The sequence below is a fragment of the Rattus norvegicus genome, chromosome 6, assembly GCF_021556685.1.
Source record: "Rattus norvegicus strain SHRSP/BbbUtx chromosome 6, alternate assembly SHRSP_T2T, whole genome shotgun sequence".
In the NCBI taxonomy this organism is placed as follows: Eukaryota; Metazoa; Chordata; class Mammalia; order Rodentia; family Muridae; genus Rattus; species Rattus norvegicus.
Window position 1 is genome coordinate 146,670,126 of NC_141539.1, and position 16,151 is coordinate 146,686,276.

A 16,151-nucleotide genomic window follows, 5' to 3' on the forward strand; every position below is an offset into this window, starting at 1 on the left:
CACAGTGAACTAGTCTATGGGGGGAGGGCGGCAATGGGGGGAGGGTTGGGAGGGGAACACCCATAAGGAAGGGGAGGGGGGAGGGGGATGTTTGCCTGGAAACCGGGAAAGGGAATAACACTCGAAATGTATATAAGAAATACTCAAGTTAATAAAAAAAAAAAAAAAAAAAGAATAAAAAAAAAAAAAAAAAAAAACTCACAAATAATGTCAAATTAGGGAAGACAAACAATATTCTCTGTTGTGGGAAAAGTTAAAAAGGAACGTTTTCCATCAGTACCCACGAACCGGATCCACTCACTTCAGCTGCTACTCCGCCACATAGTCCGCAATCCGTCCACTCCCAGCCTTTCAGCCGCCCTCTCCATGCAGTCCATGGCTGACACACATGCGGGCCCTGCGTGTTCTCACTCCACGCAGGCAAACAGAATCAGATCCGCATGCTCCAACTGCCTCCCAGCCATTTCTTCCACACACTGCCCTCTTTATTCCATTAAAATCAAAGTTTCGCAAACTTTTAATTTAGCAATTAGATTTACATGTTAAATTCTCAATCCACAATTTATCCACACAATAAATTCACTCCCAATTGATAAAGATAAAAATCACCCATTTAGACAAGATAAACTCGATCTAGTTCACCTAAATCTGAACCATCCTTCTCTATAGACTCATCTTGATCTCCCCCTCCTCCTCCTCCTCCTCCTCCTCCTCCTCCTCCCCCCTCTCCCTCCTCCTCCCCTTCCCCTTCCCCCTCCCCCTCTCCCTCTCCTAGACTTTTTCCCTCCTACCCTTCCTTCTCACCCAATGATAGGCTTCACGTTATCCTGGACCTGCCTTGCCGCATAATGACATCACCCTACAATTCTCTATTGTTGCATTGATATAAAATACAAAGGTTACAATGCATGCTACTATAATTTAGGATTCTGATCAGTCTTGAAGGTTGATGGGATAGATAGCGAATGAAAAATATTTACTTAGGAGCTTAGACTCTTAGTTTGAGTGGTGGTTATATTAATGTGCTCACTTTGCAAAATGCCCTAAATCTGTACACTTTCGTAAACTTTTTAAAATACATTTTATAGTTACCTCAAAGAGAAAATCCTGAGAAAATACTGTATTAGTTATAAGAGATCACACTACCTAAGTTCAAAGCTGAACTTGCAAATTGATTTTAATATTCCAAGGGCTACTGTGAGGAGGAAGTAAGGTCAAAAGATATGGAACATGACAAGTTCATAAGTATTAATTTTGAAACCTACATGATAAGATTCAATCTCGTCAGAATTGCCAGTATAGAAAATAAATGACATATTATCCCTTTATAATTACTTTTTGTATTACTTATCCAGAGAATAATTATCTTAAGTGCACTCAACCAAGAGGTCATGTTTTTATGGAACAAGCACCACATGCCATAACTACCAAGTGAATATAAAAAGAAATAAGATAAAAATAAAATTAGCCTCCTGTGGTCACAAAGAATGCCAATACTATTTTTGTCTGTGTGCCCTAGTGAGAGGATTATCGCCACTGTCAACCTGTCTGTTAATATTGTGCATGGAGAAGGGAGTTTGTTGGAGGTGGGATCTGTATAGAGAAAGAAACTCAGAAGCCTCCAGCAGTGAATTAAGTGGTAGGAGGAAGGATGCATCACAAAGGTAATTTGTAAAGTTCCATGCCTGCAAGCATAAACAAGAAGAAGGATGGGCTGCACATGTGTAGAATTTTGTTTTGTCAAGCAAGACTAACCACAAATATAAGAGAGGTATAAAATCTAAAATTAAAAAAAAATGTAGCTATTTGGAACGTGTGTGTGTGTGTGTGTGTGTGTGTGTGTGTGTGTGTGTGTAATTTAATGTGATAAATAAAATAAATGGAATCACTTTTATCTTACTGAACAAAGACTTTTTTAACCCTGAAATGTGATCTGTCCTGGAGAACATTCTGTGAGCGCTCATTTGCTGATGAGTAGAATGTTCTGTACCTGTCTTTTGGTCTATTGGTTTCCTTATTGATTTTCAGTCTTCTATTTACTTTCTAATTTTCTGTATAGATTATCTATCTATTATTAAGTATGTCTCATTGAAATACCCAAATATTATTATATTTCTGTTTATTTCTCATTTTAGTTCTGGAAATGTTTGCTTTATATACTTAGATGCCTTAGTGCTGACTATACACACACACACACACACACACACACACACATATACGCTTATATTTTTAGTTGTTTTTCTGTCAACCTGATCTTTTATCATTATGCCATTATATAAAGTTATTTTTGTCTCCCCATACAATTTGACCTTGACTATTTCATTTGATATAAGTATAACCATGATGCTTTATTTATTTCGAACTATTTTCATGGAGTGTTTTTCTATCACTTCTCTTTCAATTTCTACTTGCTTAAAAAACTAAAGTTAAGCCCTTTTTTTTTTATTAACTTGAGTATTTCTTACATACATTTCGAGTGTTATTCCCTTTCCCGGTTTCCGGGCAAACATCCCCCTTCCCCCTCCCCTTCCTTATGGGTGTTTCCCTCTCCACCCTCCCCCCATTGCCGCCCTCCCCCCAACAGTCTAGTTAGTTCACTGCAGGTTCAGTCTTAGCAGGACCCAGGGCTTCCCCTTCCACTGGAGCTCTTACTAGGATATTCATTGCTACCTATGAGGTCAGAGTCCAGGGTCAGTCCATGTATAGTCTTTAGGAAGTGGCTTAGTCCCTGGAAGCTCTGGTTGCTTGACATTGTTGTACATAAGGGGTCTCGAGCCCCTTCAAGCTCTTCCAGTTCTTTCTCTGATTCCTTCAACGGGGGTCCTATTCTCAGTTCAGTGGTTTGCTGCTGGCATTCGCCTCTGTATTTGCTGTATTCTGGCTGTGTCTCTCAGGAGCGATCTACATCCGGCTCCTGTCAGTCTGCACTTCTTTGCTTCATCCATCTTGTCTAATTGGGTGGCTGTATATGTATGGGCCACATGTGGGGCAGGCTCTGAATGGGTGTTCCTTCTGTCTCTGTTTTAATCTTTGCCTCTCTATTCCCTGCCAAGGGTATCCTTGTTCCCCTTTTAAAGAAGGAGTGAACCATTCACATTTTGATCATCCGTCTTGAGTTTCATTTGTTCTAGGCATCTAGGGTAATTCAAGCATTTTGGCTAATAGCCACTTATCAATGAGTGCATACCATGTATGTCTTTCTGTGATTGGGTTAGCTCACTCAGGATGATATTTTCCAGTTCCAACCATTTGCCTACGAATTTCATAAAGTCATTGTTTTTGATAGCTGAGTAATATTCCATTGTGTAGATGTACCACATTTTCTGTATCCATTCCTCTGCTGTAGGGCATCTGGGTTCTTTCCAGCTTCTGGCTATTATAAATAAGGCTGCGATGAACATAGTGGAGCACGTGTCTTTTTTATATGTTGGGGCATCTTTTGGGTATATGTCCAAGAGAGGTATAGCTGGATCCTCAGGAAGTTAAGCCCTTTTGTAAGTGGTATATCATTGGATATTATTTTGTCTTATTTCTAAAGCTTTCATATCTCCATGTCTCTTGACCAGAGAGTCTTATCTATTTACAATTGTAACCATTATTTTATATTTTCTTTGCCCTTTTAATTAATTCTTAATATAATATATAGTATATTATAGAATATCATATTTTGCACTCCCCAACTCTTCCCATGTGTTCCAAATTTTTCTACCCATCAAATCTCATATTCTTTCTATTTCAATACAAAAATACAATAAAAAAACACACAAAAAAACTACAAAGTAACCTGGGCTGGCATTTGTGTTCTCTTATGGTCTGTATGACATCTGCCCAGGATCCGCTGGCTTTCATAGTCTCTGGTGAGAAGTCTGGTGTAATTCTGATAGGTCTGCCTTTATATATTACTTGACCTTTTTCCCTTTGATGTTGTGACTATTATGTGATGTGAGGAGTTTCTTTTCTGGTCCAATCTATTTGGAGTTGTGTAGGCTTCTTATATGTTTATGGGCAGACTGGTACAACCATTCTGGAAATCAGTCTGGAGGTTCCTCAGAAAATTGGACATTGAACTACCTGAGGACCCAGCTATACCTCTCTTGGACATATACCCAAAAGATGCCCCAACATATAACAAAGACACATGCTCCACTATGTTCATAGCAGCCTTATTTATAATAGCCAGAAGCTGGAAAGAACCCAGATGCCCTACAGCAGAGGAATGGATACAGAAAATGTGGTACATCTACACAATGGAATATTACTCAAAAACAATGACTTTATGAAATTCATAAGCAAATGGATGGAACTGGAAAATATCATCCTGACTGAGGTAACCCAATCACAGAAAAACACACATGGTATGCACTCATCAATAAGTGGCTATTAGCCCAAATGCTGGAATTACCCTAGATGCACAGAACACATGAAACTCAAGAAGGATGACCAAAATGTTTATGCTTCACTCCTTCTTTAAAGGGGAACAAGAATACCCTTGGGAGGTGATAGGGAGGCAAAGTTTAGAACAGACGCAGAGGGAACGATCGCCCATTCAGAGCCTGCCCCACATGTGGCCCATACATACACAGCCACCAAACTAGATAAGATGGATGAAGCAAAGAAGTGCAGGCTAACAGGAACCGGATGTAGATCTCTCCTGAGAGACACAGCCAGAATACAGCAAATACAGAGGCGAATGCCAGCAGCAAACCAGAGAACTGAGAACTGGACCCCCGTTGAAGGAATCAGAGGAAGGACTGGAAGATCTTGAAGGGGCTTGAGACCCCATATGTACAACAATGCCAAGCAACCATAGCTTCCAGCGTCTAAGCCACTACCCAAAGATTATACATGGACTGACTCTGGGCTCCAACTGCATAGGTAGCAGTGGAAGGGGAAGCCCTTGATCCTGCCAAGACTGAACCCCCAGTGAATGTGATTGTTGGGGGGAGGGCAGTAATGGGGAGAGGATGGGGAGGGGAACACCCATATAGAAGGGGAGGGGAAGGAGTTGGGGGATGTTGGCCTGGAAACCGGAAAAGGGAATAATAATTGTAATGTAAATAAGAAATACCCAATTTAATAAAGATGGAGAAAAAAACTACAAAGTAAAGATAAAAGACAGAAAACTAATAGGACAAAAATGCCAAAACAAAAGAAAAACTTCATGCGCGCGCGCGCACACACACACACACACACACACACACACACACACACACACCATCTCAACAAACAAATAAACAAAATAACATGCTGTCCATTTTGTGTTTCTTAATGATTCCTGAGGGTGTGGCCTGTCCTACAGTGTGGTTGATACACCAGGGTAATTTCTTTGGAAAAACTGATTCTTCCCATGCTCTGCAGGCAATGATTGCAAGTACCTTCTTGATAAAGTGTGGGACTTTGTACCTTCTCAGTGCTGAGATTTTTGTCTGGTTTGAACCTGTGAAGTTCTTGTGCATGCTGTCACAAGTCTCCATGAGTTCATATATGTGTTGGTCCTGTTGTGTCTGGAAGATGCTGTTTCCAAGGAGTCATCCACACCTGTGGTTCCTACAGTCTTTACTTCTCTCCTTCTGCATAGATATCTGAGTAATGAAAATAGGGGTTTTTTGTGAAAACATCCCATTTAGGGATGACTGGTACAAGGTCTTTCACTTTTGGTACATGGTCCAGTTGCAGGTCTCTGTGACCATTCCAGTCTACTGCAAGAGAAAGCTTCTCTGATGAGGTCTGAACAGACACTGATATATGGGTATAGCAGTATGCCATTATGAGTCATTTTATCGCTATGTTCCTTTAACAGAATAATAATATAAAGTTTTTCCCCTAGGCACATGTACTACCTAGTTGTATGATCTTGGCCACTTTAGCAGTATCAGGTATGGGTTCCATCTTTAAGTCCAAGCAAGAATGTTTGATGGCTGCCATAACATTTGTATCACTATTTCACCTGTGTATCATATAATATATATGCAGGTCTCTATTATAGGTCAACAGAGTTCATAGCTGGAATGCATACCTTTCTCATCTGGTAGTGTGCAAAGTACATTTCAGCACCATGAAAACTGTCAATAAGAATGAAACTTCTAGTTAGATACCAGCTTTATTTCTCCAAGTTTATAACATAAGAAGTTGTGTCTTTGCCATAAGGGCAAACTGAAAGATGCCCTTCAACAGAGTAATGGATACAGAAAATGTGGTACATCTACACAATGGAATACTACTCAGCTATGAAAAACAATGACTACATGAAATTCTTAGGCAAATGGATGGAACTGGAAAGTATCATCCTGAGTGAGGTAACCCAATCACCAAAGAACACACATGATATGTATTCACTGATAAGTGGATATTTGCCCCAAAGCTCGGAATATCCAAGATACAGTCTACAGACCTCATGAAGCTCAAGAACTTGGAAGACAAAAGAGTTGGTGTTTCAGTCCTTCTTAGAATGGGGAACAAAATAATCATAGGAAAACATATAGAGACAAAATATGGAGCAGAGACTGAAGGAAAGGTCATCCAGAGACAGCCCCACCCAGGGATCAATCTCATATACTGTCACCAAACCCAGACAGTATTGTGGATGCTAAGAAATAAATGCTGACAGGAGCCTGATATAGCTGTCTCCTGAGAGGCTGCCAGAACCTGAGAAATACAGAGTCAGATGCTCTCAACCAACCATTGGTCTGGAAATGGGGCCCCCAGTGGAGGAATTAAAGGAAGGACTGAAGGAGCTAAGGGGGTTTTCAACCCCATAGGAAGAACAACAATGTAAACCAACAAGACCCCCAGAGCTCCCAGAGACTAAACCACCAACCAAGGAGTGCACGTGGAGGGACCCATGGCTCCAGTTGCATGTGTAGCAGAGGATGGCCTTATCGAGCATGGGTGAGGGGAGAGGCCCTTGGCCCCACGAAGGCTCAGTGCACCTGTGTGGGGGAAAGCCAGGGTGGGGAGATGGGAGGGAGTGGGTGGTTCGTGGGGAACACTCTCATGGAGGCAGGGGGAGAAGGGAAGGGATAGGGAGATTCCAGAGGAGTAATCAGGAAAGGGAATAACATTTGAAATGTAGGTAAAGAAAATATCCAATAAAAAAAAATGAAACTCCAGAATAAAAAAAAAATCATAGAATGCTTCATGAATTTGTAGTTCATCCTTTTGGCATGGGCCATGCTAATCTTTCCTATATCATTCCAACTTTTTATGTATACTGCTGATGTAAGCATTACTTAATAATATTAAGTATTATTACATAAAAATTGAAATATACACAAAGTATAAAGATAAAAAAACTCCAATGCATTACCAAAAGCACTGATAAAAATTATTGTATAGTTTATGGCAAAGTTCTTTTTCATTAATTTTTAAATTTTTGGATATTTTATGTATTTACATTTCATATGTTATCCCCTTTCCTTCCTCTCCCATACCCCGTCAGTCCTTCCCCTGCTTCTATGAGGATGCTCCCACTCCCACCCACCCACTCCACCTCAACACTCAGGCATTACCCTACATTTGGGGAAATGAGCCTTCACAGGACCAAGGGATTTTCCTCCTCTTGGTGCTGGACATATGTGGCTGGAGTCATGGGTCTCTTCATGTGTACTCACTGGTTGGTGGTTTAGTCCCTGGGAGCTCTGGTGAGGACTGATTGGTTGATATTGTTGTTCTTCCTATGGAGTAGCAAACCCCTTTACCTCCTTCAGTCATTTCTGCAACTCCTCCATTAGGGTCCCCTTGCTCAGTCCAATGGTTGGCTGCAACCATTCTCATCTGTATCAGGAGGACTCTGGCAGAGCCTCTCAAGGGACACCCATGTCTGGCTCCTCTCAGCAAGCATTTTTTCATCTTTGATTGCTAAACAAATATATAATTTTAAATTATTTACTAGTTATTATAAATAAAATAGTTTTGTACACTTGTTCTCCATTATACATAAAACCTAGAAAACTGGATTGAATTCATAAACCAAGATGTTAGCTTAATATTTAGGCATTTTATTAGTTCAGGGTATTCCCAGCCATTCAAAAAGTTGAAGAGGTCACATAGTAGCAAAAAGAATTTAAACATGGGCAAAATCTAAGAAAAAAGGTATGCCCAGCCCCTTTAGCTTTAGTATTTTATGTTAGTCTACTTTTCACTTTGGTTAATGTAATAGCTTGTTCTCATCAATTTCTTTTTCTTTTAGATAATTATGTAAATGATTGCTCGGTTATCTAAAGTACATAATAGAAACAATTGCTAAATATTTAAACACTAATTTTAGAGTGATCGTGGGAGTATCAGAAGTCTTAAAAGGCTGTGAAAAAATTTTGGCTATAAGATTTGTGCAAAGTTCAGCATTTCAATGAGCCTTTATAGACAAAATTTGATTCTCATTAAGATAGAAAATGCATAGCTGGGCAGTGGTGGTACATTACTTTAATCCTAGGATCCAGGGGGCAGAGGAAAGCGTTATCTCTATGATTTTGTGGCCAGCCTGGACTACAGAGCAAGTTCCAGGATGTCCAAGAGTACACAGAGAAAAAGAAAAGAAAAAAGATGAAAAATGCAGAAATACAGTGCTTGTTAAACAGACTTCTAAAATTTGCTTGATAATGTGTTGAGATCTTTTGTCTTTGTTTTTCCCAGTTGCTCATCTAGTGACTGTCAAAAATTACCAAATGCAACTATATAGGTTTATGTTTCTGTTTTTAATTCTATAATTTCCCTCACATGCCTCAAGTTCTGTTATTAGGAATATTCACATCAAACATCTAGTTCATGTCTTATAAATTTGGTTCATGTCCATAAACTCCTCTGTCAAAAGAGACTTGTTAAACAAAATTTATTATCTGGAAATATGAAGATCAGAATCATGGGAGCAGCACGAGTCGGTCTTCTTTTAGAATCAGTGTATCTGTTAGGTGGGTGAGCATGCAACCCTTGACTTGTCAAAATGTGTTCCCAGGATAATCAAGTAGTTATTAGCAAGATTGGTCCTTTGTTCTTTGTTGGGTTGAGGGTGCTAATGTCTCAGGGACTGATAGTTTGAATCAACCTTCAATTCCTGGTCTTGTGAACCTCCCCAACACAAAAAGCTTACTTTTAAAAGCACGCAAACAAAGAAGGGTAGTGAAGCAGTCATAAAAGGAAATCCCATCACTTTTCCCTGTTCTATTGGTTAAATGTTCATCAACATGTCCAGCCGATGCTGATTGGGAGGCTAGTACACGGGGTTTTAATTCTGAGAGGCAGAAATCATTTCAAGAATGGGTCAAGAGAAAGCAACTGTCATCCACTTGATAAGCTAATCCTTTGCCTTTTATTTTACCAATGTCTGTCTATGGCAACAATTAGGTTTGGGATTATATTTTAGTTACTGAAAACACAATCATTCTTTTCCATTTACTTTTAAAAATTACATTTTTATTTAAAATAATATTTTGCACAAAATCTATAGTTGGGCCTTTCCCTTTGATTATTCTTTTTAATAATTTCTGTTATTTGTAATGTTTATTTCATCATTTTAATAAATTTAATGGAGTTATTAATATCAGTGCATATCCAGGACTACAATCCAGAGGTGGTTCAGTGAGACAGTGTTTGCTGTGCAAGAATAAGGACTTTAGTCCAGATCTCCAGCATATATATCAAGGCTGGGCATGTCAGTGAACATCTGTGACACCAGTACAGGGATTAGCATGATGGGTGGAGACAGAAAGATCAAGTGGACTCACTGGCACCCTGTCTAGCTGAAATGACAAGATCCAGTTTCAGTGAGAAACCCTGTTACAAAGAACAAAATGAAGAGCTTTAGAGAAAGACACTGCATGTTGACTTCTGACATTCACATGCATTCAAATGCTTCCCCAACTACTACCACACCACCACATACACGAATACCACCACCATAACACAGGCATTGTGCAACACCACCACAAGAACAAACCGTACAACAGTGCCAGCACCATACAAGTTGACTTTCTTTTCTCCTTTATTAGCCTACCTCTGAAGTCCTTGTGGTGTATCCTTTTTAATTTTCAATATCATATTTTTTGGATGGGAAAAACAATTTATTCACAAATTACGCAATAAACAGATATGTATATGTAACATATCAAATGTAACAATCAATTCTCTAGGCATCTACTGCCCTATGAGACTATCCCTTGTTATTTAACATTTTTTTAGTCATCCTATTGTTAAGGTTTGTTCCTTTGCTGTGTGTTGTGATGCTAATACTGGCCCCCAAGATCTGGTTACTGCAAGGACAAGAGAATACTCACACCAAGTGATGCTATGTGACCTTGTTCCTTAATTCAAAACTATTGGTTGAATAAAGATGCTGACACCCTATAGCTGGGCAATAGAGAGATAGGTGGGGTCAGGAGAGTAGAGATGAGGTAGAGAAAGGGGAAAATGCCAATGGGATAGGTGAATCATAAAAACATGATGATGAAGACTGATCAATTGAAGTTAAGAGTGGCCCAGATGTAACATGGCAAGTTATAACTCGGGTTATTGATAGGGAAGTACATACTAGTAGCTTAGAAGGTAGATATCTGTCCAACTCTAGTGCTGTAAAGGCTTATTATAAATACAAAACTCGTGTGTCTTTCATCTGGGAACTGGATGATCAAAGGCACTGAAGAGACCTTTGATTGAGATTAAATATTTAATACAACATTCTAAAACTGTCCTCTCCTATACAGGGAGAGAGATTTATAAGGGTAGGACTGAGAAGAGAAAGGACCATAGTAGGGGACAATCAGGATGTAAAGTGAATAAATAAATTAATTAAAAAATTATTAATTATCAGTCACAAACCAATATTATTGCAATGAATTCCTAGTTTATTTTTTCTGTTTATTTCTTTTTTTCTTTTATTGGATTTTTTTTATTTACTTCAACTGTTATTCCCTTTCCCGGTTTCCTGGACATAAGCCCCCTATCCCATACCCCTCCCCTTCTTCTATAAGGGTGTTTCCCTCCCCATCCACCTCCCCTTCCCACCCCACCCCCGACATTCCTCTACACTGAGGTGTCCAGCCTTGGCAGGACCAAGGGCTTCTCCCTCCATTGCTGCAAAACAAGTCTGTCCTCTGCTACATATGCACCTGGAGCCATGGGTCAGTCCATGTCTACTCTTTTTTTTTTTTGAGCTTTTCCATATTTTTATTTTTTTAATTTTTATTAGATATATTTCTTTACTTACATTTCAAATGTTATTCCCCTTCCTGGCTTCCTGTCCATAAGCCCCCATTCCCTCCCCTCCCCTCCCCTCCCCCATAGAGGTATTCCCCCTATACATCCCCCTCGTTGGCCCCCATCTCCCTGCACTGGGAGTCCAACCTTGGCAGGACCAAGGGCTTCCCCTTCCACTGGTGCCCCAACAAGGCTATTCTCTGCTACATATGCAATTGCAGCCCTGGGTCAGTCCATGTATAGTCTTTCGGTAGTAGACACATCCAAAGCATGTCCTTCAACTCTTTCAATCCTTTCTCTCATTCTTCCAAGGGGATCCCATTCTTGGTTCAATGGTTTGCTGTTAGCATTCACCATTGAATTTGACATGCACTGGCTGTGACTCTCAAGAGACATCTATATCCAGCTTCTGTCAGAATGCACTTCGTAGCTTCATCAATCTTATCTAGTTTTGGTGGCTGTACAAATATGGGCCCCATGAGGAGCAGGCTCTGAATGGCCATTCCTTTAGTCTCTGCTCCAAATTTTACCTCCATATCCCCTCCTATGAATATTTTTGCACCCTTTTTAAGAAGGAGTGAAGTATCCTCACATTGGTCCTCCTTCTTCATGAGATTCATGTGGTCTGTGGATTGCATCTTGGGTAATTTGAGCTTTTGGACTAATGTGAGTGCATACTATGTATATTTTTCTGTAATTGGATTACCTCACTCAAGATGATATTTTCTAGTTCAATCCATTTGCCTATGAATTTCAGGAAGCCATTGTTTTTGATATCTAAGTAGTACTCCATTGTGTAGATGTACCACATTTTCTGTTTCCATTCCACTGTTGAAGGGCATCTGGGTTCTTTCCAGTTTCTGGTTATTATAAATAAGGCTGCTATGAACATAGTGGAGCACGTGTCTTTGTTATATGTTGGGGCATCTTTTGGGTATATGCCAAGAGAGGTATAGCTGGATCCTCAGGCAGTTCAATGTCCAATTTTCTGAGGAACCTCCAGACTGATTTCCAGAATGGTTGTACCAGTCTGCAATCCCACCAACAATGGAGGAGTGTTCCTCTTTCTCCACATCCTCTCCAGCATTTGCTGTCACCTGAGTTTTTGATCTTAGCCATTCTCACTGGTGTGAGGTGAAATCTCAGGGTTGTTTTGATTTGCATTTCCCTTATGACTAAAGATGTTGAACATTTCTCTAGGTGTTTCTCAGCCATTCAGCATTCCTCAGCTGTGAATTCTTTGTTTCACTTGTATACCCCATTTTTTAATAGGGTTAGTTGTCTCCCTGCGGTCTAACTTCTTGAGTTCTTTGTATATTTTGGATATAAGGCTTCTATCTGTTGTAGGATTGGTAAAGATCTTTTCCCAATCTGTTGGTTGCCATTTTGTCCTAACCACAGTGTCCTTTGCCTTACAGAAGCTTTGCAGTTTTATGAGGTCCCATTTGTTATTTTTTGATCTTAGAGCATAAGCCATTGGTGTTTTGTTCAGGAAATTTTTTCCAGTGCCCATGTGATCAAGACTCTTCCCCACTTTTTCTTCTATTAGTTTGAGTGTATCTGGTTTGATGTGGAGGTCCTTGATCCACTTGGACTTAAGCTTTGTACAGGGTGATAAGCATGGATCGATCTGCATTCTTCTACATGTTGACCTCCAGTTGAACCACCACCATTTGTTGAGAATGCTATCTTTTTTCCATTGGATGGTTTTAGCTCTTTTGTCAAATCTCAAGTGATCATAGGTGTGTGGGTTCATTTCTGGGTCTTCAATTCTGTTCCACTGATCTATCTGCCTGTCTCTGTACCAATACCATACAGTTTTTATCACTATTGCTCTGTAATACTGCTTGAAGTCAGGGATGGTGATTCCCCCCAGAAGTTCTTTTATTGTTCAGTATAATTTTTGCTATCCTGGGTTTTTTGTTATTCCAAATGAATTTGATAATTGTTTTTCTAACTATATGAAGAATTGAGTTGGAATTTTGATGGGGATTGCATTGAATCTGTAGATTTCTTTTGGCAAAATGGCCATTTTTACCATATTAATCTTGCAAATCCATGAGCATGGAGGTATTTCCATCTTCTGAGATTTTCTTCAATTTCTTTCTTCAGAGACTTGAATTTCTTGTCATACAGATTTTTCACTTGCTTGGATAGAGTCACACCAAAGTATTTTATATTATTTGGGACTATTGTGAAGGATATCATGTCCCTAATTTCTTTTTTTTTAAAGCTGAAACGGGTTTAATTTTCTTCCAGTTGTCTTTTATATCATTTTAAGTACATACAAAAAATATAGCCAGGCTTAAGGCATAACATAGTTAAAGAACAAACAAGGCATAAACAAAGGTCCCATGATTGCTGTATTCAGGGTATTAACAAGACTCACTAAGATACAAAGAACACATCATCAGCTCTATTCATATTAAACCTACTTCTTTGTTCTAGGCCAATGTCAAATTCCTGCCAAATTCATACAAGGTAGCACCAAGAGCTCTCAACATGGGCTAGGATGAAACTACAACAATGGAAGGAAGAGTACTGACTCCAGATTTAGCTTGGGAAGGTGAAGGAAGCAAGAAGTATATGAAGCAAGGCCCAGGCTCATTTCCCTAATTTCTTTCTCAGACTGTTTATCCTTTGAGTAGAGAAAGACTACTGAATTGTTTGAGTTAATTTATTACCCAGCCACTTTACTGAAGTTGTTTATCAGGCTTAGTAGTTCTCTGGTGGAACCTTTGGGATCACTTAAGTAAACTATCATCATATCTGCAAATAGTGATCTTTTGACTTCTTCCTTTCTAATTTGTATCACTTTGACCTCCTTTTGCTGTCTGATGCTCTGGATAGGACTTCAAATACTCTATTGAATAAGTAGGGAGAGAGTGGACAGCCTTGTCTAATCCCTGATTTTAGTGAGATTGCTTCATGTTTCTCTTCATTTAGTTTGATGTTAACTACTGCTTTTCTGTATATTGCTTTTACTATGTTTAGGTGTGGGCCTTGAATTCCTAATCTTTCCAGGACTTTATCATGAAGGGGTATTGAATTTTGTCAAATGCTTTCTCAGCATCTAATGAAATGATCATGTGTATTTTTCTTTGAGTTTATTTAGTGGATTATGTTTATGAATTTCCATATGTTGAACCATCCCTGCATCTTTGGCATGAAACCTACTTGATCATGATGGATAATCGTTTTGATGTGTTCTTGGATTTGGTTCGCAGGGATTTTATTGAGTATTTTTGTGTCAATATTCATAAGGGAAATTGGTCTGAAGTTCTCTTTCTTCATTGGGTCTTTGTGTAGTTTAGGTATAAGAGCAATTGTGGCTTCATAGAAGGAATTCAGTAGTGTTCCATCTGTTTCTATTTTGTGGAATAGTTTGGATAGTATTGGTATGAGGTCCTCTATGAAGGTCTGATAGAAATCTGCACCGAACACATTCTGGACCTGGGCTCTTTTTGGTTGGGAGACTTTTAATGACTGCTTCTATTTCTTTAGGAGTTATGGGGTTGTTCAGATGGTTTATCTGTTTCTGATTTAACTTTGTTACCTGGTATCTGTCTAGAAATTTGTCCATTTCCTCCAGATTTTCCAGTTTTGTTGAATATAGAATTTTTTGAATTTCCTCAGATTCTGTTGTTATGTCTCCATTTTCATTTCTGATTTTGTTAATTTGGATACACTGCCTGTGCTTTCTGGCTAGTCTGGCTAAGGGTTTATCTATCTTGTTGATTTTGTCAAAGAATCCTAGTTTTGTTGATTCTTCGTATAGTTCTTTTTGTTTCTACTTGGTTGATTTCAGCCCTGAGTTTGATTATTTCCTGCCTTCTACTCCTCTTGGGTGTATTTTCTTCTTTTTGTTCTAGAGCAGAAACCGTTCCTATACTTCTTTTAGAGATTTTTATGTTTCCTCTTTAAGGGCTTCTACCTGTTTACCTGTGTTGTCCTGTATTTCTTTAAGGGAGTTATTTATCTCTTTCTTAAAATCCTGTAACATCTTCATGAGTTGTGATTTTTAAATCAAAATCTTGCTTATCTGGTGTGTTCCTGTATTCAGGCCTTGCTGTGCTGGGGGAACTGGGTTCCGATGATGCCAAGCAGCTTTGCTTTCTGTTGCTTAGGTTCTTGCCTTTGCCTCTAGCCATCTGCTTATCTCTGGTGTTAGCTGGTCTTGCTTTCTCTGACAGTGGCTTGACCCTCCTATAAGCCTGTGTGTCAGCACTCCTGGGAGACCAGCTGTCTTCCCTCTAGATCTGGGTACAGAGAGCTGTGCCACAGGGTCAGCTCCGGACACAGGCAGAAACGGGAAAGATCCTGTCCCAGACTGCTCCTCAGTTCCTGTGTCTAGACGGCAACGTGAGGGTTCCACTTGGGTCAGAAATGTGAGCAGAAATGGTGGTCTTCCCTGTGCTCTCAGGTTTGTCAGCACTTCTGAGAAACCAGCTTTCCCAAATGGGATGTGGGTACAGAGAGCTGTGGCACCGAGTCAGCTCTGGGCAGAGGCCTCCCTTTTATTTCTTATTATTTATTTCTAGATAAAGAAATCTACACCTAGTTTTGGCTTGTTTTTAAATTTTATTAATGTAATATATTCAATTTGCTCTTTCTATAATAGTTTTAGTACTAGATGAAATAGTTTTAGTATCAGAATTGTGCCTCTATTACATATAATATGCCCCCTTTCTCTGTTTCTTTTAATGTTTTAATATTTATTGTTGGCTTTTAGAAATTTGGTTGACCTATCCCACGGAGTGTTTATCCTTTGCCTATCCTACTTATATCCTTCCTACATAAACACTTATATCCTTCACCAAATTACCACTTCGTAATTTTTATGTAACATTGAAGAGTTGTATCCTTCAGTTATACTACATGAATTTAGGAAGAAATTCAAGGATTACTTATGAAGACTTATAGATCTTTTTCTCAATAACTCCTGCTCTCCAAGACTCAGCCCT

General features: G+C 39.3%; 1 protein-coding gene and 1 non-coding gene across 4 annotated transcripts in view; one reads left to right on the top strand and one right to left on the bottom strand.

Moving 5' to 3' along the window:
* The first annotated feature begins 1,546 nt into the window (after nt 1–1,546).
* The window catches only part of Tmem196 (transmembrane protein 196), an 86,681-nt gene continuing 72,076 nt past the window's right edge, over nt 1,547–16,151 (top strand). For 2 of the 3 annotated variants that reach the window (XM_087554374.1, XM_087554375.1), the window contains exon 1: nt 1,547–1,771. In XM_087554374.1, the coding sequence (XP_087410500.1) occupies nt 1,682–1,771 (90 nt within the window). In that variant the 5' untranslated portion in view covers nt 1,547–1,681. The remainder of the gene's footprint in view (nt 1,772–16,151) is intronic. The other variant, XM_087554377.1, reaches the window with a different exon arrangement.
* Nucleotides 7,120–7,226, bottom strand: LOC120093304 (U6 spliceosomal RNA). Its single transcript, XR_015623657.1, has one exon. It is a non-coding gene; the product is annotated as a U6 spliceosomal RNA (small nuclear RNA).